The sequence below is a fragment of the Zonotrichia leucophrys genome, chromosome 7 (assembly GCF_028769735.1).
Source record: "Zonotrichia leucophrys gambelii isolate GWCS_2022_RI chromosome 7, RI_Zleu_2.0, whole genome shotgun sequence".
Taxonomy (NCBI): Eukaryota; Metazoa; Chordata; class Aves; order Passeriformes; family Passerellidae; genus Zonotrichia; species Zonotrichia leucophrys.
Window position 1 is genome coordinate 6,840,940 of NC_088177.1, and position 27,271 is coordinate 6,868,210.

The 27,271-nt window shown below is 39.1% G+C and overlaps 1 protein-coding gene across 2 annotated transcripts in view; it reads left to right on the forward strand.

Annotated features, from left to right (window-relative positions):
* Window positions 1-27,271, forward strand: part of TMEM163 (transmembrane protein 163) — an 85,889-nt gene that overhangs the window by 2,469 nt on the left and 56,149 nt on the right. The window contains exon 2 of one of the 2 annotated variants that reach the window (XM_064718197.1): window positions 2,839-2,958. The exons of the other annotated variant lie outside the window; for it this stretch is intronic. Coding sequence (XP_064574267.1) covers window positions 2,839-2,958 — 120 coding nt within the window. The remainder of the gene's footprint in view (window positions 1-2,838; window positions 2,959-27,271) is intronic. 2 annotated transcript variants of the gene reach the window in all.

Here is a 27,271-nt window from a genome sequence, read left to right on the forward strand (position 1 = left end):
TAAATAAATTATTGGCAATAAAATTACTCAGTATGTTAATTTCAGGGCGGAGGAATTCCATTTGTAGATGGTAGCTTTTTATTTTTGTAGCAGTGCAGGTCATACTGAAAGATTAACTTTCATCCTCCTGTGGATGCTTGCTTTCTTATGGTCAGTGAAGAAATATGGAAGTTTACCTTGTGATTTTTGTTCTTGTGTGTAAATTAATGAGCTGTTGTTGCCTCTAAATAATTTTCATTCTATGGGCTTGGTAGTCATGTGAATGAGTTTGTATCTTTGTGTGCTGGCCTCAGGATACTCCTAAGAATTATGCGATCTTTCTTGGGGGTGAAAATTTTAAAGGCAGAAAATGTATTTGAATTATTTCAGGAAGGAAGGGATCACATCGCTGACAGCCAGAATATGCCAGCCATTTTGAGAGACAGAGAAATACACACACACACACGGCAGAAGTGGTGGAGTTTTATAAAGACTGCAGTCTCTGTCATACTGGACACGTGCTTGACATGTGAATAGTAATCAGGAGTGCTGCACTAGCTCTGGGGCTTGTTATTCATCCCTCAGTTTAATTAGGGTATTGTTTGATTTGGTAATATCAACCATGTATGTTGGGCTTCCCAGGTAATACGAGTTGTAGCCATGAATTAAAAGATGTTTTAAAAGAAGGAAACAGGTGAGGATATCTGTCATTCTGGTCTGTGTTTATTTGAGGTTGGAAATATTGAGAGATAAAATTGGCTGAGAAAACCTTTGCTTTATGTTCCAAAAAGATTTGGACCATAATTTGAAATCCTTGTTTGGGGAGGGGACAGGAGGGGTGAATACACACAATGTGAAAGATGTATTTTCTCTATGGTGAGATTAGTAGAAATCCCTCCTATGTTTCAAGATGTGTTGCTGAATTACCTCATAGCAGACAGCAATTAAACTGTACATCGTTATATATAGTAGCAGAAGATAGGCCAAACATTTGTGGGGAAAAAAAAAATTCTTCACACAAATGAAAGCAGGCATGTGAGAAATAGCTGTGCAACACTATCAGTAAAAGACTCAGGGCTTTTATAGTTGGCATCTCTCAGTTTTCGTGTATTAGACAAAGAATGCATGTAATAAGAAATAGACATAATTCCAGTACAGGACCAGGCCCTGATTTTGTAGATTCCTGGTCCTAAGTTTGTAGATTCTTTCCCATTCATTAAGGGGAGAGTGTGTAGCACAAAGTGTGATAATATTTAAAATTTTCTAAAAATACAATACAAGCATGAAATTCTCAGAGTGGCTTTCTGAACTCCCATAAAGAAACTCTCTGTGCTTTATTGTAACTGGGGTGTAAAAGGCATAAAAAATTTTTCCAAGACAGTGTGTATCCCACCAATTATGCTGGGATTACAACCAGTAATTTTAACAGACTCCAAGTGGCAGAGTAAAATCTGATGGCTCAAATTTCACCACCCCTGGATGCCTGCCCCTCTGCTGACATAATGCTGCCCCCAAGGCAGAGATGTCTGATTCAGTTCTGAGTTGATTCCAAAACCATTGCAGTTTTCAGCCAGTGTATTACAGTCAGTTGAAATTAATATCTGTGAAGGTTAATAAACTTGGTTAAACATGGTGTGGATTCAGGAGTACACTGAGAACCAGATCAGATGGCCCTGCCTTGAAAGTGGCAATAGCCACCAGAGAGAAAACTGGGGAAGGTGAGGACAGTGACAGCTTCAGCTCTTCTGTTTTAATCTGGTGCTGGTCTGGCACAGCCCCTGTTCTCCACCCTTTGTCTGAGACCTTAGAGCAGCCACTGAAAGTCGTGCTGTTAAACCAGTGTGTCAGTTCAATGCATTCAGTGCAGGCAAATGTCTCTGGAAAGTGCTCATCATCTGAGAGGAGCCACCCACATCTTCTGGAGTAACTCATTAAGAAATTTAAAGCCATCAGGTTTTCTCTCCAGTTAAGCAGATTTGAGCTGAAACATAATGGTGACAAAGAATGTGTGTTTCAAATTAGATGAATGTATTAAACATAAACTAATCAGAATGGGATTTACAAAATGGAAATTTGTAAAATTCTGAGTGCATTTTAGAAGTGGTTTTAGACTCAGATTGAGAGAATAAAAGCCAAAGAATGTTAATTTATGTTTAACCTGCATTCTCTGTGATGTAAGATCAGTGGACAAAAGACTTGCACAGACTGAAAGCATCAAAAAAGAGAAAAAGCAATAGCATTCCTTTGTGTTCAACAGCCTTCTGCACCCATTGCAGCAAGGACAGGGTTGGTTCTTCAGTTAGTTCTAGATGGGAATGTGTTCTTTCCCCAAATGAAGGACAGGGTGCTTGAAGGGGCTTTTCCAGCTGTGACAGCTTTGATTCTGGGGCATGCCCAATTGTGCTTTGATGATCAGTATGTGCAGGGTATCCCTGTGCTTTGGGAGGTGATTCCACCGGGACGGGTGAGCAGGAGTTTTTCTCCCGTGTTAATTAGCCCCAGGATCCTCAGGTTCTGAAACAAGTTTTGATCTGAGGGGGTGTAGGGCTGAGCCGTTTCTTGTGCAGAGATACAGGTGGAAATCGTATTGATTTGTGAATTTCCATGACTGGGATGCAGTGCTCTTTTTGAGGGATTGATGTGTGGAGTCAAAACAGCTTGTGTGTGCTCTTCTTGCTTACTCACATGTTTCTGGTGGCCTCATTCACTTCACCTTAATAACGTGAGCAGGAATTGATTCTGTATTTCTTCTGTGTGTAATATAGAATGTAAATGTGTCTTCTAGGGCTGAACTAACACAGCTGTGTTTTTGGAAGGAGCGATGCATTGTTCATACCTTCTTTGCTTATTGCTTGTCAGGTTTACTAGAAAGCAGTACAAGGCTAAAACCTCATGAAGCTCAGAGCTACAGAAAGAAGGCATTGTGGGTTTCCTGGGTCTCCATTATTGTCACACTGGCTCTTGCAGTGGCTGCTTTCAGTGAGTATTGGGAATATTTTAAATTTCACACCTCTTCCTTTTTCTTTTTCTTTTGGTCTCTCAGAATTTTCTTTCTTTGTGGAAGCTTTCTCATGTTTTTTATTTTTCTTTGCAACTGCTAAAGAGATTTTTCTCTAGACTGCCTGTGTCTGCATGGTGCTTATAAATTAGTAAAACTGTTGGGTTTTTTTCTGCAGAGTATAGGATTGTTGAAGGTCGGAGAAAGAAACAGGAGATGTTGATTCCTGCTAGCATTTATACATGTGGAACTGTTCATTTTGGACAACAGTGTAAAAATCATTATGCAGTGGGTTGCCTTTTGCCAAAGAGGTCAAATATGACAAATCTTAATCTATTTGAGATTTGTAGTGGGAATGCTATAATTTATCTGTATTACACTGACAGATAGCCTAAACCAATGCTAATCTGAAAGAGAAATTCAATTTTCTTTTTAGAGCAGTGTTTTTTTATAAGTTCCATGATATTTTTCTAGTTTACCTTTTAAACAAAGAATGTGAATGGGAAAAAAAATTCCAAACTAAGCCCAAATCACTTTTATATGGGAAAAATTAAAATCTATTTCTTTTATTTCAAAACAGGAAGAAATGCATCATTGTGTAAATACAAATTTTAGTTCAATGCAAATTTGCAAAATACAAGCTTTTTATCTTGGGCAATTAAGTAACACATGAAAGACAAAAAGAAACGTGGAATGTGGAACAAAATATTTTCAGTGGCACATTCTCTGTTTTAGAGAGGGGAAAAATCAGAAGTGATTGAATTTATGCTTCAATGCAAACAAAAGGAAGGCTCTGTCTAGGAGAAAATCAAAGAAGTCCCAAAACATAATTCTTAAGCTTGATAAAGACAGACTTGTATTGTTTTTTCCTTTTTTTTTTTTCCTTTTTTCTTTTATTTTGGAATCACAGCAGCATGTCTTTTGTTATTCTGATCTGCATTGTATGACCTGCTGCTGGAGGTTGGTGTCAGCTCCCAGGAGAGGTGATTAAAACCTGACCAAATGGTCTCTGGAAACTCAACATATATTACCCAGAGCAATTTATATGGAAACACAGGTACAATGACTTGGTTCAGAAATAAGAAAAAAGAGGAAGGACACTTGAAAGCGGAATCTGACACTGTAAAGAATTTGAATGTTAACAAGAGAGTGAAACAAGTTTCCATTTTGTTCTGCTTCATGGAAATAGAGTGGTCTGTCTTTGCTACTGAAGCAACATAAAGGTAAATACTAAGTTACAGAATAAGCTTGTTGCCTATTAACACTGTAGTTCTACAGAATATTGTGATATGGCTTAATTTTATTTTTGATTTTCATTTGTCAGGGTCGCAAGAATTAAGTGTAATATAAATAACTAAAACTGTGTCTTTTAAAAGGATCCTTAAAAACATTTTTTAAGATTATTTAGGCTGAATTATTTTTTTCTTTCCTTGTTTTTTGGCAGTCTGGTAGTGTTTAGAGAAACAAACAGCAAAGAATGTGGTGCCTGTCTGGATATCCTGTGGCTGCATATTCAGCTGGAGGGGATAGGCACTGAACTACTGAAATCAGTAACTAATTATATGTTTTTGGAATGTGTCTGTCCCCATGGTTTGCTGAGGCTAAATTTATGGAGAGTAAGAGAGGAATCAGCACACAAATACATATTAAATCTGTATGGAATCTCTTATTAGGTAGTTGGCAGTTAACTTACATACCACAAAAGCCTTGCCAGGGCTTTTCATGCCTTTCCTATTAAAATTTTTCAATCTTTGAGGAAAATACAGTGACTTCTGGGATCACTTTGCTGTCCCCATGCAATTTCATGAAGTTCTGTTCATTTTACTGCCTTGCTCTGGCTGCTCTCTTCCTCAGTGCTGTCCTTTTAGCAGGTTCCTCCAGCCAATCCATGAGTTGGGAGAGATGCCAGGTCACCAGAGTTTGCTGCCTGTTTGATAGAAATGTCTGGTTGTCACTTTGGGGTATCTGACACTGACAATTATCTGCAAACAACTGCTATTTAAAGCATCCTCTTTCCATTTTACCTCCTGTCTGTAATGGTGAAGTGTTGGAAATACAGCCCTGATGTTCCATTTCAGTGAAAAACAGGGATCTGCTCTGGTAATTGTCGGGCCACACTGACTATTCTCACTGCTCTTCCTGACTCCCCTAGAAATTCCTCATTTAAATTCCTGTTTTGTCCCCTTGTAGGCTTCAAATGCTTTCTTGCAAGTGTGTCCCATATGATACAGTCAAGATATTAGGCCAGGGAACTGATGTTATTTGATAACTGTAGGAAAAATGCTGAGGGGAGTGATGCCCATGTGTAGGGAAGAGGTTCAGGAGCTTCCTTTTCCCACCAAGAGTTTGTAAGCAGATTTCCTTCCTTTTTTATGGTCCACTCCCCACCCTTCCTTTCAAGGCTGGTCTAGTTGCCTCCAGCACTGGATTTTTCCAGCATTAGAGTAAGTTGAAATGGTTTATTTTGACTGGTATGGAGTGTTTCCTTTTGGTGGGATTATGATGCTGCCCTAGCTGAACTCTGATCTTTCACTTGGTAATTTTGAAGGAGACTGAAAATCTCATGTTGATCTGAATACATAAAGTAGTTTCCTTATTAGATAATGTTTATGGCAAATGAGGCTTGAGATCATAAATCTCAGAATTTTAAGGTTGAAAAGACCTCTAAGATCAGTGAGTCCAGCTGTTAACCCAGCACTGCCACATTCATGACTAAACAGTGTCCCTAAGTGCCACATTCACTCATTTTTTGAAAAATTCCAGAGATGGTGATTCCACCATTTCCCTGTTCAGCCTTTTCCAGTGCCTGACCACCCTTTCAGAGGAAGCTGAGCTAGGCTAGGCTGGGCATGGAGCAGAATCATTGCTTAAGGGGAAAATGAAGTTGTCACCTTTTGTTCACTAATATTGACAAGCAGGACTTAGACCATGAAATCAGCTTTTCCACTTAGCTGAAAGAACAGATCTCTTACTGTCAAGCACTTAATAAACTTAATTTTACTGCAGAAATGCTCGTAAAAGAGCATTTGGAAGTTCCAGCTGCTGTCTCTGATGCTGCTCCTGCACTCTGTGGTAACCACTGTGGTCTCAGGGCTCTGAGAGCTGCTGCAGATGCTGCTCTCCAGCATGAAATTGCACCAGGCTTCAGTAAAATCTCTGTAGACTCTGTAGACTTGAAGTCAGTGGAGCCCCATCTATCATCTTTAGTGGCTGAAAATTTGGTGCTCACGAAATATTCTGGCACTGTTGTTTTGTGCAATACTTTCATGATCAAGTGCTAATCAATGCCTGGTCAATAAATTCATTTTGCTCTTCATTTCAGGGCTGCCTGAAATATGCATACTTGTAGAATTCTCATCAAGAGTTGATTTACTTTGTTATAAATATATAGCAGTAAACAGAGTCTGAGCATGATAAAAGTTATTAAAATGAACATTAAATTATTCCTTAGCCCCCCAAGTAAGTGCCAGAATAATAGTTCTAATATAATTATTTCTGGATTACAGTAATGTAAGGAAAGAATGATAACAGAGAAAAGAGTGATAACAGAATAGTTTTTTTTTTTGCAGTGTATGTCTGTGTAGTATAAGGCTGCAGTCATTTCATAATAACAACTATTATTTCTTTCTGTAGCTGCAGTATTGTGTGTTCATACTGAGCCTAGAATCATAATGGAGAGCAGGTGGAATAGAACTCTGGTGTTTTGAAACCCATTATTCTTAGTTTCCTGACATTTATGTTGCTAAAGCATAATTCTGAAAAATATACAAATATAGCTTCTGCTGTTGCAGCTCAGTTTCTGCTCAGGCAGCTAATCTCTGATAATATTGTCAAAGCAGAAAACAAGCTTGTTCTGTCTGCTGTTTTCTGTCCAGTGTAGACTTGTGATTCACAGAAAGCAGTGTGTTCATTCATCTTCCTGATCTGATCAGCCAAAATTGTTCCACAGTGAATAGAGGAGTGCTAGCACTGCATCAGAACAATGCACAGACCCAACTCTGCTCCGAGGGCTTTCCTTGTGGTCAGGGGCTGAGGGGAGGCTCACAATGTGTGGGTTTGTCAATGAGAGCTTTGTGAAGGGTCTGACCAGCCCTGGTCACTGGGAGAGGGGCAGGGGCTGTTTGCAGAGGGATGGGACGTGGAGTGGCTGCTCACATCTGTCCAGGGCTGCTCACATCTGTCCCAGGGCTGCTCTGGAGATCCCAGATCCCCCTTTCAGCTCACCACAGGGAAGGTTCAGCTGCACAGAATAACTGAGTGCAGCAAAAACACATCCTGGTCAGTGTTTAGTGTGTTTAGTCCAGTGCAGGAAGAGGTGCTGGCGTTCTGAGAAGGTGGATTCCATTTATCTGTATCACATCTCAGGTGGAAACTCAGCAGGTAGAGTTCTGTGAGTGGGAGTATTTTACAGGATTAGCTTATCCATCAGCCCGTGGATAAGATACTAAGTGTAAATGCAGACACTGATTTTATATAAAAAAATTATTTGTGTTTCAGAATGAATCGCTGAAAAATGATTTATCATGGTGAGCTCCCACATACTGGGAGGCATTTTGTTTGAAATATATAGTGCAAATGCTTACAAATTTCAGGGTAGGTCTTCCTTTCAGATTAATGCTTTATGCTAATTCAGATTCTAACAGTTATAAATGCCAGCAAATGTAGAAATTGTGTATCCAGGCCCGCTTTTTTCACTGGAATGACTGCACTGAGTCATAAATCTCATGTGGGTTAGCTACAGGACATGACTACTGGTTTTCCTCTGCTCAGGTGCATGCAAATCAAATTACATGGGACAAACATTGAGCAATTGAAATTGTTGTCCTCTGGATGCTCATGTGGATGTGCTGTTGCAGTCTGTCACTCTTCATCTCAGACAACTGATTAATTTATTGATGAATATATCATTTTCTCTGTGGACCATTCCTATTCATGCTTGAAAAATTAAATATATGTGGGCTTTCCCTGATGTTTGCACAATGCTTAGTGCACCCTGGGCACAGCTGTGAATCATAATAACACTACTAAAGAAAAATGTAGGGGAAGGTTCATGGTTGTGAGGCTCTTTAGTTTGGATATTTAATTCTTTAAAGGTCATTAATTTCAGACAAATGATGGGCATTCAATGCACTGGCTGAGGTTGGATTGTCTCATCTGGGAACCTTAACAGATCTCTCCAGGATCACAGAAAATGTGAAAAGTCTTGGTCTTTGTGTTTTCTCTTCCAGGAATTATACAGAATTACATTTCTCACTCCTAAAGACCCGAGAGAAGGGTTTTTTTAGATTTTTATTTTCTTGAGTAGAGCACATTGCATTTATTCAGAAACTTACATTTCAAGTCACAATTCCATGCAAACACTTAAAACCAAGTAAAGACTAAATAGAGAATAAAGCTCCTCTGTGGTAGTCCACAGATCCCTCACTTTGCCTGTTTTTCAGGGTGTTTAATTACATCAGTTACAGAAAGACAGATGCTCCAGGGCTGCAGCCTCACAGAAGCGTTAATGAAATGTGGAACTCAAATTCCCAAGGAAGAGTTCTGATATTGGTCACTCTTGTGCTTCCCTGTCATCCTTGTTACAGGTGAAAATGGAGTTTGGACCTAACCATGTTACACATGAAAGCTAAAGGACAAAAAACTCCTAACCATGTTACACATAAAAGCTAAAGGACAAAAAACCCTAACCATGTTACACATGAAAGCTAAAGGACAAAAAAATCCATTGCTAGTGCAGCACTGGCAGAAGAAGCCTTTTGTATAGGTCAGTCTGTACTTAATAGCAACAAAATGCAATTTTCATTCACTGAAAATGAAAAGAGAGGCCAGTGAAGGCCTGTCTATTTTTTTTTTTCAGGCACACAAAGCTCTAAGTGACTTTCTTGGGAGGAGAAAATAACATATGGATGTCAAGTTCAAGACTGATAGCTGTTGAGCAGAAGTGTGGGTCTAAAATCTGCAGTGCTTCACACTTCATGAAATCTTTTCCTTAGCTGGCAGGGAAAATGATGGTAGAAGTCTGTGAAATCTAGAACAGGCTAGATAATGATATAATGTATTTGAACAGCAAACAATTAAAAAATTATTGCTATGGTGGGAGTTTGTTAAAACAGCTGAATTTGTGTTTAAATGCTAACCTTTACAACATGCTAATCTGTTGTATTTTTGCATTAGAAAATTGCAATTTAATAATTACTTATGTTAGGTTGTTATTTTTTTCTCATGAGGAAAGATCATCCCAAAGAATTTTGGAGTTAAAACAGGGTGCTGATGATGAGGGAAAACCAGCACTGTAACACGACTTCATGGAGAGTGAGGAACATGCAAGTGCATTTTTTAGGCTGCTTGGTGTAATAATCACAATCACAGTTCTTTCCTTTGTTGTTTTACTTTTCCTTTCCAAGGTTTTGTTGGGATTTATTTTGTGTGGAGAAGATTGGAATGAGTCTGTGCAGCATTTAGACCAGTAAGGATGGTAACATCTTTCAAATGAATTGGCATCTATGTTATGTAACATAGGTAATTTATGTTGTATTTAAATTATTGCAGGTGGTTTTAGACACTTGAAATTTGGTGTTTTTGCCATGAGATCCCTGATTGGATTCTGTCAAAGACAACTCTGTGTTTGATGGTTCAGAGGTTCCAACAAGGAGAATGCAGTTGTGTAGCAAGGTGCAATATACAAATAAATATAAATAACCATGTGTAATTATTATTAAGTTATTGTATGGATATCATACTCTTATCCCTGAGAAAATTCTACTGTGCCATTATGGGTAGGTGTAGGTAGAGGGTTAATTTTTCTTATGGGAAAAGAATTTAACACTTAATGGGGAGGGTTTTGTGCAGACCACTTGGGGCTAACTGGGTGGTGTGGGAATGATGTTCCCTACAGCCATCCCCACCTTGTAGTGAGTGAAAAATGTGTATCTTGACTAAAAGCAGATGGAAGTAGTTTGGGGAGAAAAAAGAAGTAATATTAAGTTTATTGCATGTGATTGGTGTTAACTGTTATCCGTAAAAAAACTGCTTGAATTTTATGTGTAAAATTGAAAATAAATGATCCTCCAGAAAAAGTCTCAATTGTTGCTTTTGCTGTATTTGCTGCATCACACAAGTGGGTGTACATTTGCCCTTTGAAGGACCATCCCTGCAGTCTGAAAAGCCAAATGTATTTTCAATAAATTGCTGTAGAATCACTTCCATAAAGTACTGCCTCAGCTGCTGTAGGTTTGTGCAAAGGCACGAATGTATTAACAGATTTCTGTATGAATGCCTGATATACCAATAGAATTTGGTTTTCATACATCATTTCATATTTTCTCTGCTTTCCCAATCTAAAAATGCACTTCTTTGCTTATTGGCAAAGGTGAACTTGTAATTCTTCGTATCTGGAGCTGAAAATCAATATTAATGACAGAAAATGTATGTTTAATATTCATTGTGGAGTTTCACTTTATTGTTTGAATTTTGTGAGCTTTTAAAGCACTACTGGATTCCAACTTCGTGGTCATGGTAGTGAAAGTAATGAAAATCAGTGCACAGCTTTCTTCTTAGGTTTCATCTGCCAGAAATTTTAAAATATTCATGTTTTTCAACTTAATATGCAACAAAATTCAAACTGGTACCTCACTTATTTTTTTTTATAACTTTTGCTTTACTGTGGAGGTTGATAGTGCTTGGTGTTCCCTTTTTGGCACTTATTTTCTGTGATTTTCATTAACAGTGTTTGAGTTCCTTTCACTGAATGTAGAAATTTGTTAGATTTCAATACTTTCTCAGTACAGGATATTATTTGTGAATGACTCATTTTATTAAAACTGCACTGTGGGAGGACTTAGTAAAATAATCTCATAAATAAAATGTGTTCTTTACCCTGCCCTGGAGCTCCAGCAGCTCCATCCCTTGGAGCTGGATGTGAAGCCATGGTGGTGCCTGGTGGGAGCTGGGGGGGATTCACAGAGTGGGAGCAGAGGAAAGAACAGAGAATGAGGTTGTGTGGATGGGGGCACCACCCTGGAGAGGTGAACAGCCCAGTCTGGGCTGAAGGACACTTTGGTTTCTGAAAATGCCACCAGCAAGAGCATAAACCTCATGTCCTACATGGGTTCTCCTGTAGGTCTCATGCCATGACACTCTGTGAGAGGAGACACATGAAATGCTGTGTGAAAAATCCAGTTTGCTCAGTCTAAAGGTTGGAAACTTTGATACATTGTGCTAAATGGGTGGTACAACCTGGTCAAATTGATTTGGTTCACATGAAAACCATCACAGCCTTTATGAACCACTGAAACAAGAAGTCTGGAGATTGAGAAAGGCAAGATAACTTTTAATGGACCTAACCTTCATTTGCAAAGCAGTCTTCTTCAGAAAAACCATTAAGAGCTCCGGTGTATCTCTTTTGACTCTCATGTCTGACTTCCATCACTGTTCTTTTCTTTGGAAATTGCAGGAAAAGGGACAGAGCAGCTTATCTTCAGAGTTCAAAGCAGCAGATTAGTCAGTGCTTAGTCAAAGAAGAATGACCAGAAATAACCAGCTGGTATTTTGCTAGACAGAAGAACTGCAGAGGAAGTGGGATGGTCTGACAGATACCATAAAAATAGGTAGACAAGAGGCATCTGCCTTCCAGGAACTGTTGCAGGATAAGTGGCTTTTGGCACTTGCACCACAAGCTCTCCTTTCTGGAGAGATCTCTGAGCCATTTTTGTGCCAGGTGTGATGCTGAGAATGAGTAACATCTACTGCAGAACAGGATTTTTGGCTGAATCCTAAATGGAATTTTCTCATCAGATATGAGGATTGTTTATCTTCTGCTATTAAAGGTTTTACTTCAAGGAATTGTTAAGTACAATGCATCTTTGCAATGTATTAAAGTGAAGAAAATACACATCTAAGCGCATCTTCCACAGATCACATTCTTTAGTGAAACATTTTAATGGCCAGAGAATGACAGTATTTCCCTGTCACAGACATGTTTCTGAAAAATCCTTTCTTTAGGATTTTTCCTCCTGAGAAGCCTCAGGAACAAAATGTAAACAATGGTTATCTGCTGCTGTGGAATGCAACAATTAGATCTGTGATTGGTCTCATAGAGTTGTTTCTAATTAATGGCCAATCACAGTCAGCTGGCTTGGACTCTCTGTCCGAGATACTTATTCTTTCTTTTTCTATTCTTAGCTAGCTTTCTGATGAAATATTTTCTTCTATTCTTTTAGTATAGTTTTAATATAATATATATCATAAAATAATAAATCAAGCCTTCTGAAACATGGAGTCAGATCCTCGTCTCTTCCCTCATCCTCAGACTCCTCTCAACACTGTCACATTTCCCCAGGATCTGAAAAGAAAAGTCTTAGAAGAAAGATTTATTCTTTTTCAGTGGGAGATTTAGTAGGATGGAAATGCAGCCTGCAGTGTCAGCTAGGATGCATAGTTGGGAAAAGAAAATAACTCCATACAATCCAATTCTGGTAGGGAACAATAGACAGGTAAGGCATACTCGAAATGTTGATGTTAAATTCACATTTGGTGTGGATTGAGTTTGGTGTTGCTCACAGCTCCATGGAAGGCACAGGGCAGAGCCAAGGACCCAGCATCAGACCTGGCCAAGGAAGCCAGGGACAAAACTGCTGGTGATTGCAGTGGTGGCAGATCATTTCCTAAATGCGTGGCTCAGGGGCTGTGGGAAAGCTGCTCAGCAGCTCCAGCAGTGCTGGTCCATGGGCATCAATTTGCATGTGTGCTGGAGCGTGCTGCCAGGAGCAAGGAAGGCAGATGTAAGGCATCAGTCTCAGCTTGTTGTGTAGAACAGGGCTGTGTGTGTGCCCAGAGGATTATTGTGTGCCTCCCAAATTGAGAGACATCCCTATTGTCTGACTCGCTGCTCAGGCTGACATATATCAGGCTATAATGTCTAACTGTGTGGAACTAATAGCACCCAAAAGAGCCAATTCATCTGCTCATTTTTGTGGCACATTAAAAACTAATAGTAAACTGTGTCTCCTTTTCATTTAGCATGACTTGATATTTCTGTGTGCAATTGCCTGCAACAAGGAGAGATTGTTTAACAATCCTCTCTAGCCATGAAAAACTAAGTCAGCAAATTAAATTATTACGATTTTTAGTTAAAGAGGTAGAAATCATAGTTATGTGCCCCTCACCACAAGAGCTCTGATTGTGGGAAACCCGTAGTTAGTGCCTGTGAATGTGTCAAAAAACCAAACCCACAATTATCTGATACTGAGAAGTGGGCAGGCAAATGATTCAATTTTTGTGTTTTGGGTCCTGCCACTTGAGCAAACCCTCCTCAAAGTGAAATTTCCTGTTACTCTCCCACTAAGAGATACTCACTGGGTTATTGTGTGTACATTTGCCTGCTGAGAAACATCTGGTGGATGAAAACAAGGCTGTGATTTAAGGGATAATGTTGCAAGTGATGTTTAATGGCTTATGGAATCTTTAGACTTGGAATCACCTGAATCCACTTAAGGTAATTTATAGGGACAGATCTTCAACTGAAGGCCAGAGATTTGTTGACTTCCATGGGTTTATTTCAATTTGAAACAAATAAGCATCAGTCCCTAAAGCATATTACAAATGATAGGATGAACTTGTACTAGAAGAGGCGCTTTCAGACTCTGTTTAGCATTTCTTTGGCGTTTTGGTAGTAAGTTTTCTCACTTTTGTGAGGAGATATTTGCTTAAGGCAGTCTATCTTGACTCTCACAAGCATTTTTAAACACTGGGGGAAAAAAGGTGAATTAACAACTCAGATCCTGCTAGGTTCACAGAGGCTGGGCCAAGAATTTGCTCCAGGGACTGTTCTAATCCTGGGCATAGCCCAAGCTTTCTTTGTGGCTTTGGAAAAATTATTTTACTGCCATAAGCTTGTTCTCCATCTGCACACGTCAGGCTTTGATAAATGAAAAGGTAACTGATTTTTCTGCCAAAAATGGGAGTGTTTTGCTATATAATAGCTGACACATTTATATACAACCTATGTCTTTCAGAGTGACAACATGCTGTGAATTTTGTATGTGGAGGAAGGCATTTGTGGGATAATTTGTGGGATAATTTCCAGGATTTGTTGTGGTTTAACTTCTGAGAACTATTTCAAAGTCACCGATTTTCTAGTGCTGTAATGTACTGAATGCATTTAGATGTGTTTGCTTTCTTGTTGCCTGTGCAGGGGTGACTCTGCTGTTGAGTGATGTGTTTTGGGCTGGTGGGTTTTGAGGAATGTGGTTCTCCTCCTGATGTGTTTTGGTGTTGTAGTTAACCCAGTTACTGATGAGCTGGAATAATTTGGAGAAAATTTAGAGTAAGAGGAGAGGGTTGGGCAGGTGTGTAGTGTTGTGGCTGTTGGTGGAATAGCTTCACTTTGTGCAGGGCCTCCCTGAAGTACTGAGGGGCTTGAATATTCTTTTTTTCTGCTTTCTTTCCTTTTTTCTTCTCCCTTTCACAGGTGGTAGAGAAAGGTAAATGTTGTTAACATTGGTTTTTCAGTGCTTGTAAGCTGATCTTTGTTCACTTTCTTTGAGTAACCATTCTTATTGGTCAGGTAGAGGTTGGAAAGGTTTTTTACAACTTGAAACTGCTGCCAAATGAGTACTATTGAGAAATGAAAAGGACAGGAGAATGCTAAGAAATAACCTGCCTTGAGTTCTAAGTGCACGAAGTTCTTGAGATCAAGGAGGAAATCTTTACAGAGGATGGCAGTTTAAAAAACTTGGAAGTCTCTTCAAGCAGCAAGATGGCTTTAACTATTGGCAATTGTCTGGAACACATCAGTGAGGCCTTGAATCTCAAGGAAGAACCTATTTTGCCATGTCTTGACCTGATATTCAGTGTAACTTTTTATGTTTGATGTTATTTTTTGCTGAGCTATGCTAGGTTTGTTGCATGTACTTTTTCTCTTTTTGGGAAAAACTGAGCTGGAGGTTTTTGCATCAAAGCTCAGCAGTCCAGAGTTCAAAGTAAGGCTTGAAAGCTGCATGAAAAGTGCAGTTGGATTCCCTGAGGTTATAAAATATTTTCCTCTTTTTTATTTTGCCAAGAGCTGAACAGACATTTGAGGTTTGGCTGGCTCAGGTGGCAGTCTAAAACTAGGTAAGTTACATTATTCACAGCATATATAGACAGATTGGTCACTGCATTTACTACTCTGTAAGAATCTGCTGGTAATTTGCAATTGAGCTGTGAATATTTTTCAGGGCATGACACAGGGAAGTGAAATGGGTGTTCAATGCACCAGATTAGGTACAGCATGCATGTCCCTGGAGATTGCTGTGGTGTTGGAGGATGCTTCCCTGCCCCTTGTAGCTGAAAAAAGAAGCAAAAATCAATTTATGAAGGCTAAGGCGGTGTGCCAAAATGAACACTGTCAAGCAGAGTGGTGTCCCTGTTGGTTTTTTAGGTGGCTGGAAGTTTGTATTCCCCTATTATAGAATGGAGAAGTCAGTCTTTCCATGTTGTCTCAGAACCATAATAAACAGCTTTTTGCATATGAATGTTCCCTTTATCTCTCCCCCTGGTGTTTTTAGAGTTCACTGTGAAATAAATGCTGCTCTGCAGTGGCCATGAGGCTCACTGGAGTTTAGTGAGTTGGTGATTTGTTACCCTGGCTGAGTACTCTGCACATTTTCTGCATAGGCTTCCTGCTGCAATGCAGGTTTCTGCTAAGCAGTAAAAACCCTTGCTAAGTTTTGCTTTTGCAAAAAAAGAAGACAAAATAATAAGCCAACTTCTGTAGTAGAGGAGAAAAGGTTTGGTAGGTATGGTATGACTTAGACAACATAAAAAGGCACCCCAAATGCTGGGTTAAGTTTGTTTAAAAATTAGGGTTGGTGGTGCTTATTACTGATGGAATCAATTTTTCATGACCAAATGCACATCACTTCTTTAAAGGACATTTTTTGTGCTGCTGTGCTCTTTTCTGAGCCTGTTTTCTAGTTATTCCAGTGCCTGGCATGGAGAGGAACCTCAGGTAGATGATTTGAGGAAGAACTACTAAAGGATTGCTGTCTTGCCTTGTTTTTATCCAGCCTGGTATGGCACTTGAGGATGTGGATGGGAAGTAGGGAAGACACACAGAGAAATTCTAAGGAACAGGAGATTTTGTGCTAGCAGTGCATCTGTTGGGTCTACAGGTTAATCCTGGGAAGGTTTCAGTGTCCTGTGTGTCACAAAGTCCTGTTGTCAAATCTTTGAAACAGGCTTTGTGTAAAGAGCTGCTTTCAGTCCCAGTGTCTTTGCTATTCTCATGTGCACTGGCAAAGCTCAGTGTTCCTAGAATGAGGAAAAGGCAAAAGGTTTTTTTAATCATCATATGGGCAGATGTCTTGGGTGTTTTTAGAGGTGGGACTTGTTTTGATGCTTGGTTTGCCTTTGTGCATTCTTGGTTTTACTGTGCTGTTGCAGAGGGGTGAGCACAATCAGCCTTTCTTTCAATGGCACTCCTAAAAATGTGGTTGGGCCTGAGGATCCCAGGACTTTCATGTAATTGCAGAAAGCAGACATACCCCCAGTTGGACAGAAAGGATGGAACTCAGTGATGTCAGTGCTAAACACAAGTGGAAACAGACTCTGAAATGGATCATCCAGGGTGAGACCCATCAAACCTGGCAGCAAACTGCTTCACAAACAGGGAGGTGATATTCCATCACCCTGCCCTGCATGGTAGAGAGCATGTGGGGAAACAGATTGCACAACTGGGCTGCAAAGAAGCTGCAGGATGAACAAATTGGTTTGGAAATCTCATACAAATGCACAAACATAAGTGTGCAGATGCTGTGGTTTAAAGCAAGGGTGCAAACGATGGGTCTTGCTAAGTACTATGTAATAAGAAATTGCTTTGAGGGGATGTAGTGCTTCTAAAAGCATGTTCTCAGTTCCAGATCAAGTCAAAGCTCTCAGGAGAGCTGGGGCTGCTGAGGGACAAGGGTTTTAAAGCCAGGCTTGCACTCTTGTGCCCTACAGTCAGTTCCCTTGCTGCTTGGCACAGGAGGCAAGGGTGTTTATAGCAGGTAATGTTACAATACTGGTTTTATTCAGGACTGTCCTACACTGTCAGTGTTTGAAACGCTCAGAAATCTTTGGAGAAAATACACTTTTGAATGGAAAGAATTGAGTTTTCTGGGGCTTCTGGTATTTAGCTGTGTTTGTTAGTTTTAATTTCTCATACAAGTATAAGTAGGTTATTCAAGAGCAGTAGAGGTCACGTGAGGAGCTGATTACCTTTGCTCGTAATTAATCTATTTAACTGTCATCCAGGTGATACATTTTGCAGTTAGTTTAAGAAATGATACTGCTACCTGTCCCTTAAAGGCAGTTTCACAGTTACAAAGCAGTTTCTTTCCAAAAAGCAGCAGAATTGATCTTTGGTTTAAGTGTGTCAATCTCCAGGGTCCAATTAGGAAGGAATGGAAATGGTTCTTTCCCTTTCCTGGTGGCCTGGGCTTTGCATTTTCTGGCAGATAGAACTGCAAAAAATATTAGTTACTACACAGTGCAAAGACACCTTTTAGACCTTAACATTTACAACCTGTTTTCTCAGCTCTTTTTGTGTGTATACAATGATTTCACTAGGTAAGGTGCAGGGAAATTAATAAAATGTATCCCATTAATGATGCTGTGTAGCTTCCCTGCTCACAGAGTGTATCTGCCTTGATTTCACTTGTGTGACTTCAACCAGAATTGATTTTTGCCCTTGTGTGCTTCTGTCTTGTGATGCTGATGAAATGAGGATGAGAAATGTCGAGGCCCTGGGTCAGCAGAGGATGTTGATAAAGGGGTTCTGTTTGGGAGGTATTTGGTGCTCGTTATCTTCTCTGCAATCAGTAGGAATCCTTTGACATAGGGCAACATCAGTAGCTGGGAAGAATTTGACATGCAAAAAAGTGCCTGGCTTTAGGAAAATCTGAATTCAGTTTCCAGTTCTGGTGCTGGTAGGGCACGTAACTTTTCTGTCACCACTTTGCACTTAGATTTTGAGGGCTGCACTTGGTTTTAGTAACTCTGACTTATGGTGAAGAATTAGAAATTAAATAGAAATTAGAAATTTAAATTACTGATGTTATTTGTTTTGTTTTCATTGAGATTATTCACATTGTGCTCCTAAGCCCTCCTAAGATCCATGATCTTGAGCTTTGAGATTTTAAAGAAAGAATGTATTTTTCTAAGTGTAGATGTAGTAGAATATGATACAGAATTCCTCCAGTTTTAGGCAAAAATTACTGTGCTAGATAGTTATAGAAAGCAGAGAAATACAGAAGAAGGTACTTAGGATCTTGGACGAGGTTTAGAAGCAATTACATGTGGTTTTGTTGAATTTCCTCCTTTTAGCTTCATCTATTATAAAAACTCCAAACAAGGTTGTTCAGAATTCCAATAGATAGGGACAAACCCCATGGATTCAGAGGTGGTTTTGTAGGATTTTTTGTCTTTCTTCATAAGTTCAGAATTTAATTTGCTAACAATATTAATGATTGCAAGGAGTATTTGGTTTTTAGAAAACATTCCCCTTGACTCAGATGACCCTTCTGGAATGTTTTCTGCCTTTGATTGCTATGATGAAATCCCCAGTGTGAATATAGTTTTCTGTACATGAAACATTTGTTAATCATGCTGTGTTCATTTCCAGAGGTGGTCAACTCCAAGTGGAAGAACAAAACTCAATCCTCCATGTCCCCCTGTTTTCAGTGGCAGCAATACAGGGCTGTGCTAACCCTGATCTTACTCCACACCAGCTTTGTCTGTTTGACAATTGCAAAGAGGGAAGTTTGGGCATTGAGAGTTATAAATTGTATAAAATTTTCATTTCTCCACCTTTGGAAGGGCTGCCCTGCTCTGTGTTTCATTCCACAGCAGCTGTGGTCCTGAGTCACAGGGAGCAGCTCACAGGCAGTGTTTGCCTCCAGTGCCGTGCCCACTTCCACTGGGGAGGGATGCAGAACATCCTGTTACTTTGCTGTTGTGGGAAATGGTGATTAAATCTGAGCTCTTTAGCAAATAACAAAGTGATTCATAACGTTGCATGGAACACATGTTGAATTTGGAGATTAGTAAAAATAGTAGGGATGGCTGCTTTGAGCAACTATCAAGTTTCTGACTCAAAAATTCAATGACAATTTCTTTACTTTCTTATTTTTTGGATTATCGAAAGAGAGAATATAGCTTTAAGGGATAGGAAAGCAACAGAACCTGGAGACATTAATTCTTTGGTGCACTTCCATTGTTTTCCATCAGATTAAATAATTCTTCAAAGTTTCTTAGCTTTTAAAATATTTTAATTTTTTTTATTGTGAAGATAAATAATTTATCAAACAGATAAAGAATATTAGGCCACCTCCTCTCTTCTGTGCTCACTGTAGAGGTAGTGATGAAATATTTTAGCTATTTCATGGTACAGGACTGTCTTGCTGATGTAGTTCATATGGTTAATTGCCTTTAGCAAGAGTTAGGTCAGCCTTGAATGTAGTAGACTTCAAAGCAATATGTTTGAATGGTTTTCAGTCCCTAGCAACTGAAAGGCTTGTCATCCTAAAAAAATTAATTATGTTCTCCAGAAGTACTTGAGAAAGCAATTGTTTTGTAATTGAGGTTTGGAAGGGAAAGGTTGGAGAGGGAGAAGCAATTTTATTCTGGAAAAGCACATCACCCTAAATGCTGTTTGTTGGGCAAGAGAGAGATTGAGGGTCCTAAGAAAGACAGAAATTGTTTGCCTGTACTTCAATGCCTGAAAGAGTAAAAATGTCGCTCCTGCTCCTCTCACCCAGATGGAGAGAAGGAGAACACAGATGCAGCCCAAATTCCAGTTTTCTGTTGAGATGCTATTGACTCCTAAAGGAAGATGAACACAAGCTCAGAGTCAGGTCTGGTGAACATGGTGGGTTGTTGGGATACTAATCAGTGGGTAACTTGCCCCCTCTAATATTTCTTCTCTTTAATTTAAATTGATCTTCTGAAAAATTGGGAATTTTTTTAATAATCTGATTTAAATAAAAAGCCTTTAGAAGAAAAACTCCATTAGAGTCACATTACATGCTTAGTAATATGAGATACTATTTTAGAAGTTATACCATTTTAAAGAAGTGCTTATTCTCTTTCTCTTCCTCCTTTTTCCCCCCATAACTGTTGGTTTTGGTTTTTTTTTTTTTCAAGTGTCCACTTGTTTTGAATCTCAAGTTATCCTTTATTCAAGTGCTTAAACAGTACAATTCAGACCATTCTGATCACTGAAAACTTTATTTTTTATTACATTTTTATCATTCTTAGGTGAAATTATGTGGTCTTGATTTATATATACAATGACTATTGACTTCAGGGGCAGGTTCTTTGGCTGTTACCTGGCTTTAAATAAGATGAACATTGATATCCTTGCTGTGTGGTGTCAAGGGCGTTTTAACCAGCTCCTCTTTGTTTCTGTGCTTTCCCTGGCTCTGACTCTGCTGTTATTTTGATAATGTCTCAAAAGTGCAAATTCAGGTCCCAACTCTGTACTGTGTTGCAGTGTTTTATGCTTCTGGTTTATTATTTATCACTGAATGCCCGTGAATTGGATCATATTTACTATTGCATGCCATTGGGAAGGTTACATTGAAGAAGAATAATTTGAATACTGATTTTAGAAGTTTGACTCTTAATATCTCAGATCACCTCTTTGAACATTCTCCCAGTGGATAGTTTTGCATGTTGTTTTGTTAAAATCTTTAAGAGGAATTGTTATAGAAATATTTTCCACATCTTCTTCATTTTAAGGGAAATTTTTCTGCAGTATTTTCAGAGTTATATTTATGCTTATTAATGCTTAAGGACTCTTAGGTCAGGGCACTGGCCTTCCATCAAGTTTGTTGTTTTTAAGATCTTGTTGTTTTTATGATCCTTGCTGGGGATTAGCAACTGGTGATTTCAGATTTAATTTCGTTTGTCATGATGTGCCCAGTGCTAACGGGCAGCTTTGGAAATTGATCAAATCAGGGATTGAAGTCAATGAAATGGTGAAGTTTGAGTCAATTCTCTGTCAGCACTCAGAATTTCAGGAGGAAGCCTAGGAGTGGTTGGATTGCAACAACTTGTGAGGAGTGCTTTTGTACCACATATCTTTGGGAAACCCAGTGTTGGTTGAAGCACATTTCACCAGGAACCAAAGATGAAGGAATGGTTGTGTGGCTGAGACATACATGAATGAATTACTGTCAAATATTTATGCATTGTTGGCTTGTGACCTGCAGCCTGACTTGGGCATGTGCTGGGTTTCCATGTGTAACAGCACCGTAATTATCAGACAGAGCAGAGCATGGTAATAGTCCTCATGGGAACTTCAGTAATAAATATAATTGAGTTCACTGAACAACAGTCCTAAATGTGCATTGATTTCTGAAAAGAGAAAGAAATATCAAAATGATTTCCAATTAAATATTTATTTTATTAGTGCAGGAGTTTAGGAGGAATCTGATAAATTCACCACTATGCTTTGAAGCAATCTACTGGGGGAAATTGTAATTTTAAAAATTGCACCAGGAGTTAAATTTATACCAACTCAAAATACCAAACTGTTTTAACAAGCTCAGTGCTGTATAAATGAATAGATTAAAGCTGTGTTTGTGTCAGAACCTGAAGGTGCTACCACTGTGGAGTTCTACTCCAGCAGCTTTCACACATCACATGGCAGCTGGGAAAGATGCATTGCTATTAAATCAGCAAGGCTATCAAAGAAAGGGCCTCTGAGCTGTCTGATCTGTTTCATCTGATAATTAAATGGTAATTATGCAGCCAGCCATTCTAGTGTAAAAGTTTGTTTAAGGCAATGTTGGAAATTAAGATCTTATATAGAGCTAGAGACTTTTTTGGGGGGTGTACTGTACTTTTTTGATCCCTAAATTGGGTGTATCAATAAAAAATGTTCATGTATCTAGAATAAGAATGACCACTGAAAGAAATATCAACAAAAAGATGCTAGAAAATTTAATTTAATAATTCCATTCTTTAAAGCATCTTGTTGCTTTAAATGGGAAGTGATTTTTTACCTAAATCAAAAGCCTACTGTGGAGTTCCATACCAAGAGAAACGTGACACATCTTTCCTCCATAAATATTGGAATTAGGAGATCTAGTGTGCAAGGACTGAAAGCTCTTCTCACTGAAAAATATTTTATAATCTTGGTACTAAGTTTATGCTGTGTAAAAATTTATATATATTCAAGAATACACCCTATTTCCCCTCCTGCCATATGAGAATGTTTCCCTCTATAGTGAATTCTGTCTCCCAGATGCAGTATTTTAATTGAATAATTTTGTTAGCCCAAGTTTTCCATATTTTTTTCTAATTCTGACTTTTTATCATCATCATCTATATATATATGTATGTAGTCATTGAAGACCAATTCAGCATTGGAATGGTTGCACTGTGAGCTTCACTATTGACTTCATAGCATGATTTTTCTGGTTCTGATTTTGCAAGTTGAAAACATTTGGAGGAACTGGAAAATCTCACTTATATTTTTGGTAGCTAATATTTTACCTAAGGGGAACAGCTCTTTCCAACTTATGCAGTGATTATTTCTAATCCTGGAATAGTGCCTTCTGATGTCTTAGCATTTGGAAGTACAAGTGATACTTGATATAAATTATTCAGTGTTCTTGAAATATCATTTATAACATAATACAGTATAGTCTTACTGATGGCTGCAAGATATACTCGGCCTATGGGCTTATTTTGTGCAGACCTGGGTTAAAAGGACTGAAGAGAGCAATGAAACAGCAAAGAGATGGGAAGAGGAGTTCATTGGAGCAGTTCTTTGGTTTCCTGCTTGTTTTATCCTTTGAACATTCACTGTTGACTCTTCTTAAAACAGTGGCCCCTCCCTGAGCTGGGTGGCTGAGTCTGAGCTGAGGTTCAAAGCTTCACTGGGAGAAAAAAAATGTTTCTAGTGTATTTGTTGAGTTGATCACATGCTTTATTTAGATTTGCATTCAAATGCATTTCAGCTCTTCACATGTATTTGCTTCTGAAGGTCTCACAGTGCATGCACAGGAAGAGGTGTTTGGCTCATTTTCTGTGTCTGCAATGAGTCCTGCAGTATTTTAATTTCATAATTAGTGCAAGGACATCACTGGTTCTCCAGACATGTCTTCAGCAAATCCCAGCAGTTAGTGACAGTATATAAAGTTCTTGCCTTTTACAGAATAATGTTCTGCTTTGAAGAAAGGAACCTGTGTATGTTATTGACCAGGGTTTGTGCCATTTCTGAAGTAGTTATGAATTAAAACTTAAGCAATAGACTTAGATGTCTGATATAATCAATCTGGTATGAGGAACCTGAGCAAATCTTTCAGCATTTGCTCTTCTGATGCATTTACAAGCTCTAAAATCTGATGGAGTTTCATAGGCAGCCCTTAGACTTTTAGGATACAATTTAAGAATCTCAACCATCAGAGATCTTTTGATAGCTGTGTTTGATATATTTTGCTGATGGGTAGTGCATATGTATTGAATTACCCTATTATCATTAGTGGACTCTGCAGAGTAAAACAAAGTCCACAAATACAAATCATAAATATTTCAATAGAATCATTTAAGCGAGGCCCATTTAACCTTGTTTAATAGAGAAGAATCACTTATAAAGTGTTATGGGTTATTTAATTTATGGTTTGGTACTTTGTTTTTCTTGGAAGAGGCTGCTCTTTGGAAGCATAAGCACATTTGCTGCCATAAAAAAAAGTTTAATAGTTGAACATGGTCCTTTGCTAACTCTTAAGTGACAGATATAGTAGACAGGACTTTGCTGGTGTCTTCTTGAACAGCATGCAGCATGGTTAACTGCACTGAGGACACCACACAGACAGAAACCTAGAGGATTTGCTGTCCCTCACTTCCTTCCCCATCCCTTATCTCATTTTTTTGGTGGCAATCATGAGTGCTCTGGCTTAGCCCAAGTTCACTGTAGGGCTTGGTAACACACCCCATCCACTGATGTCTCCTGCAAGCAGAGGAGAAGATGGATTTTGTAGATTCACTGCCTTTCCTCCCTCCTGCTAACCATTATCTTTTGGACCAGGGTGAGTCCTGAGAACCATGTAGGTGTACTCCTCATGTGCTCAGATTTGTCAGGGGTATGACACAAAATGGCATTTTGTTGTCTGTGGCACAGCAGAAGCTTCCTTTTGGCTTTTTGTTTAGCTGTTTACCCTGATGGTGTTTTAAGTGGTATTTTTAATTTGGCCCACCTGACCAATCATTATCATTAAAATGCATTTTACTGAGAGGCTATGGAGTGATTTATTCAGAAAATGAAGAGCATGGACAGGAGATAATTGTGATCCTTGCCTATATAAAACTCACATTCTAAGCACCAAGTCTAATGACAATTAAAAAAAAAAAACCCTGAATTTGCAGTTGTAGCTATTAATCTTTCTTAATGAATGTAGGGGGTTTTATACCTTAGTTATGCAAAAACTGTTTTCAGATGGGAAGATTCTGAATTATTCATGTTCCAGTCATGCATCAACACATATGTGTCCCTTGAGAAACCAGTGCTGTGTACTCTGCTGTTTGTTGTTTTTGGGTTGGTTTTGTCAATATTTTGTGGGGAGACTGGCAATTAGTAAACCAGTGTAACAGAAAACTGCTCTCATAATGGCAGACATGGAAAAGATAAGTAATTTGACCCACTGGAGAGGATTATGTTTAAAATGTATTTGGATTTTATTTTTTTCTACTTATTTTCTATCTCCATGCTAATTTCATTCTTGTTATCTTTTAAATAAAATCAGCAGTAATAGGATTACAGATCCATTGAAATCCATCTCTTCAGACTGTGCATGATGGCTGTTGCTATGCAAAAGTGATGTTGTCTCATACTGAGAAGATTCTAAAGATTCTTAGTGGTACATTGTACTTAAAAAGCACTTTTCCCAATGATGACTCCTTCAAATGTTAGATTTTATTTATTAGACTATGGGCTCTCCCCCAAACATTGCAAAGTACTCTATAAATAGGGCACAGAAATACAAATACCTTTAAATAGTCTGCATGCATAATGATTCCTAGCAATCCAATGATAACCTGGATTTCTGTGTGTATTTGGAGAGCACAGCTGTTCTGACTGGAAATGCTGTCTGCCCTGGAGCTCTCCCTCTATTTTGTGGCCCACCAAGGAATTGTTATTTGGGGACATATAAAATTATTTAGGGTAATTAGTTAGGCAATAGTGACTTCTGGGCTTCTTCCAGCAGTGACACTTCATCTGAATGCTGTTTCAGAGACAAACTGCACTGGTAACATGGATTAAATCAAACAGGGATCAAAGTGGTTCACTGATTTATTGATGGCAAGTAATTAGCTGGCAATCAGTAAATTGTACATTAAGGATCAATGCCAGCAGTACAATGCATAAGCCACAACATTAGGCACTAGAGAAATGTTTATTTGCAACATCAAGCTCCCTTGTACAACTAACCCCAACCTCCCCAAGGTATATGTGCATCCCCATCCCTTCATTACAGAAATAAAGTTTGGAGGCTCCCCTGGCCATGTGCTGGATGTGCTGCCACCCCTCCAGTGGTGACAGCTGTGAGTGTTCTGTGCATCCTCCAAGGCACATCCCCAGCACTCCCTGATGTCCCCGGGTGCTCTGGGTGTCCCTGTGCCATTCCTGGTGCTGTCCCATGGCTTGGAGTGCTGGCTCCACATGGAGCCAGGCAAGAAGGCTGCCCAGCAGCTCCTGGCAGGGCTGTGGTGCTGCTGGGGGCACTCCAGGTAGTGCCAGGCACCCCTTGGATTGCAGCTGGTTCCAGCTGTTGTTACAAATGCTTTTGTTTCTCTCTTTCAAAAGTTTCTTCATTCTTCCCCTCATTTCATCCTCTTTAGCACAGCCAGTTTTGGGCACACACTTTGTTTCTGCCTTCTCACCATTGCTGTAGGGATTACTTGGATGCTGACATTTTGTTCTCATGGACAGGGAATGCTGAGTGCTCACCCCCTTTCAAGTAAGCGTTTCAAAGACAGATGGATGTTTCTTATTCTCTCTGTTGTGAATTCATAAAGGCAGGCCAAAACTTACAGAGCTGATTGGGCCCTGCAGGGATTGTTGTGTTTTGCATTTTGTATCATTCTCTCTGAAGTCACAGAATCAGGCAGAAATGGAGCCCCAGAGATCAGACTGCCAACTCCTGGCCTGAGTGCTGGAGACATCCTTGCCTTCTTGCCCTGGAATTCCTACTTACTCCAGCCTGAGCAAGTTTTTCTGAAGTTCAAGATAAGTATTTCACTTAGGATGATAATTGCTATTATATCTGTTTCTTATTTGCACTAAAGTCTCCAAGCAGTTTTTTTTCCTTTCAGAAACAGCTTGAAGTTTAATAGGCTTCATGTGGATGAGGGACCTGCAAAAATCTGATTGCAGGAAGAGGATTGTTCCTGGGATTTGATTCTTTGTGTTGAGGAGTAAGAATTACAGCCTTCAGCATTTCTGGAAACCTTGGAAGGTGTAAGTGTTGGCTTAGCTAAAGAGCTGAGTAATTCACTCAGAAAACAGTGAACAGTCTGCAGAGTGGGTTTTTTTTCTTCCCTCTGAGCTCTGCCAATGTATGTTATGGAAAAATGGCTAAATGAGGAAACTCATGAAAACATTTCCTCAATTCACACCTCCCACTCAACTGACAGTTCAAAAACTGAGTCAGAAGGACTAAGAATTGCTCAAAAGTACTGTTGGAATTTGGCAAGGACTTTGGAGCTAGGATTTTATTTCTAATTTGTAGTAAGATAGCTACTGCTGTCATCAGCTGCCATAAGTTTTGACCAGTGAAAGTCCTTCACTCAAGATTAATGGTTCCAATTCAGTTATTTTTTTCTTGCCTCTTATTCAGATTTTTGATATTGGGAATCATTTGAGGCTCTGTTTTGTCAGATATTCTTAGAATATCAGTCTAGGTGGAAGGGGAGAGCTTGCGAAAAATTATGGTTTCAGAATAAGCAGCAATATTATATATATTGCTTATTTACATTTCTTTATTTGAATTTTTAAAATTTAGTTACCATTCTGCACAAACAGAACTGCCTCAGTGCATGTGCTAGAGCTTGAATTGAAATGTTTTGTGGTTGAAATCTGAATTTATTTTCAGCCTAGTTGTGTTAGCCATCTCCAGGATGGTTTTAGACTGCAAGTTGCTAAATCATATAAAGGTCTGAGTGTGACTCTCCAACAGGAGTAGGAAAAAAGTAAGTTTCTTGGGACTTGGTCTTTGCAGAAGTATTTTCAGCAGCAAAATTGATACTACACTGTACCAGAGCAGG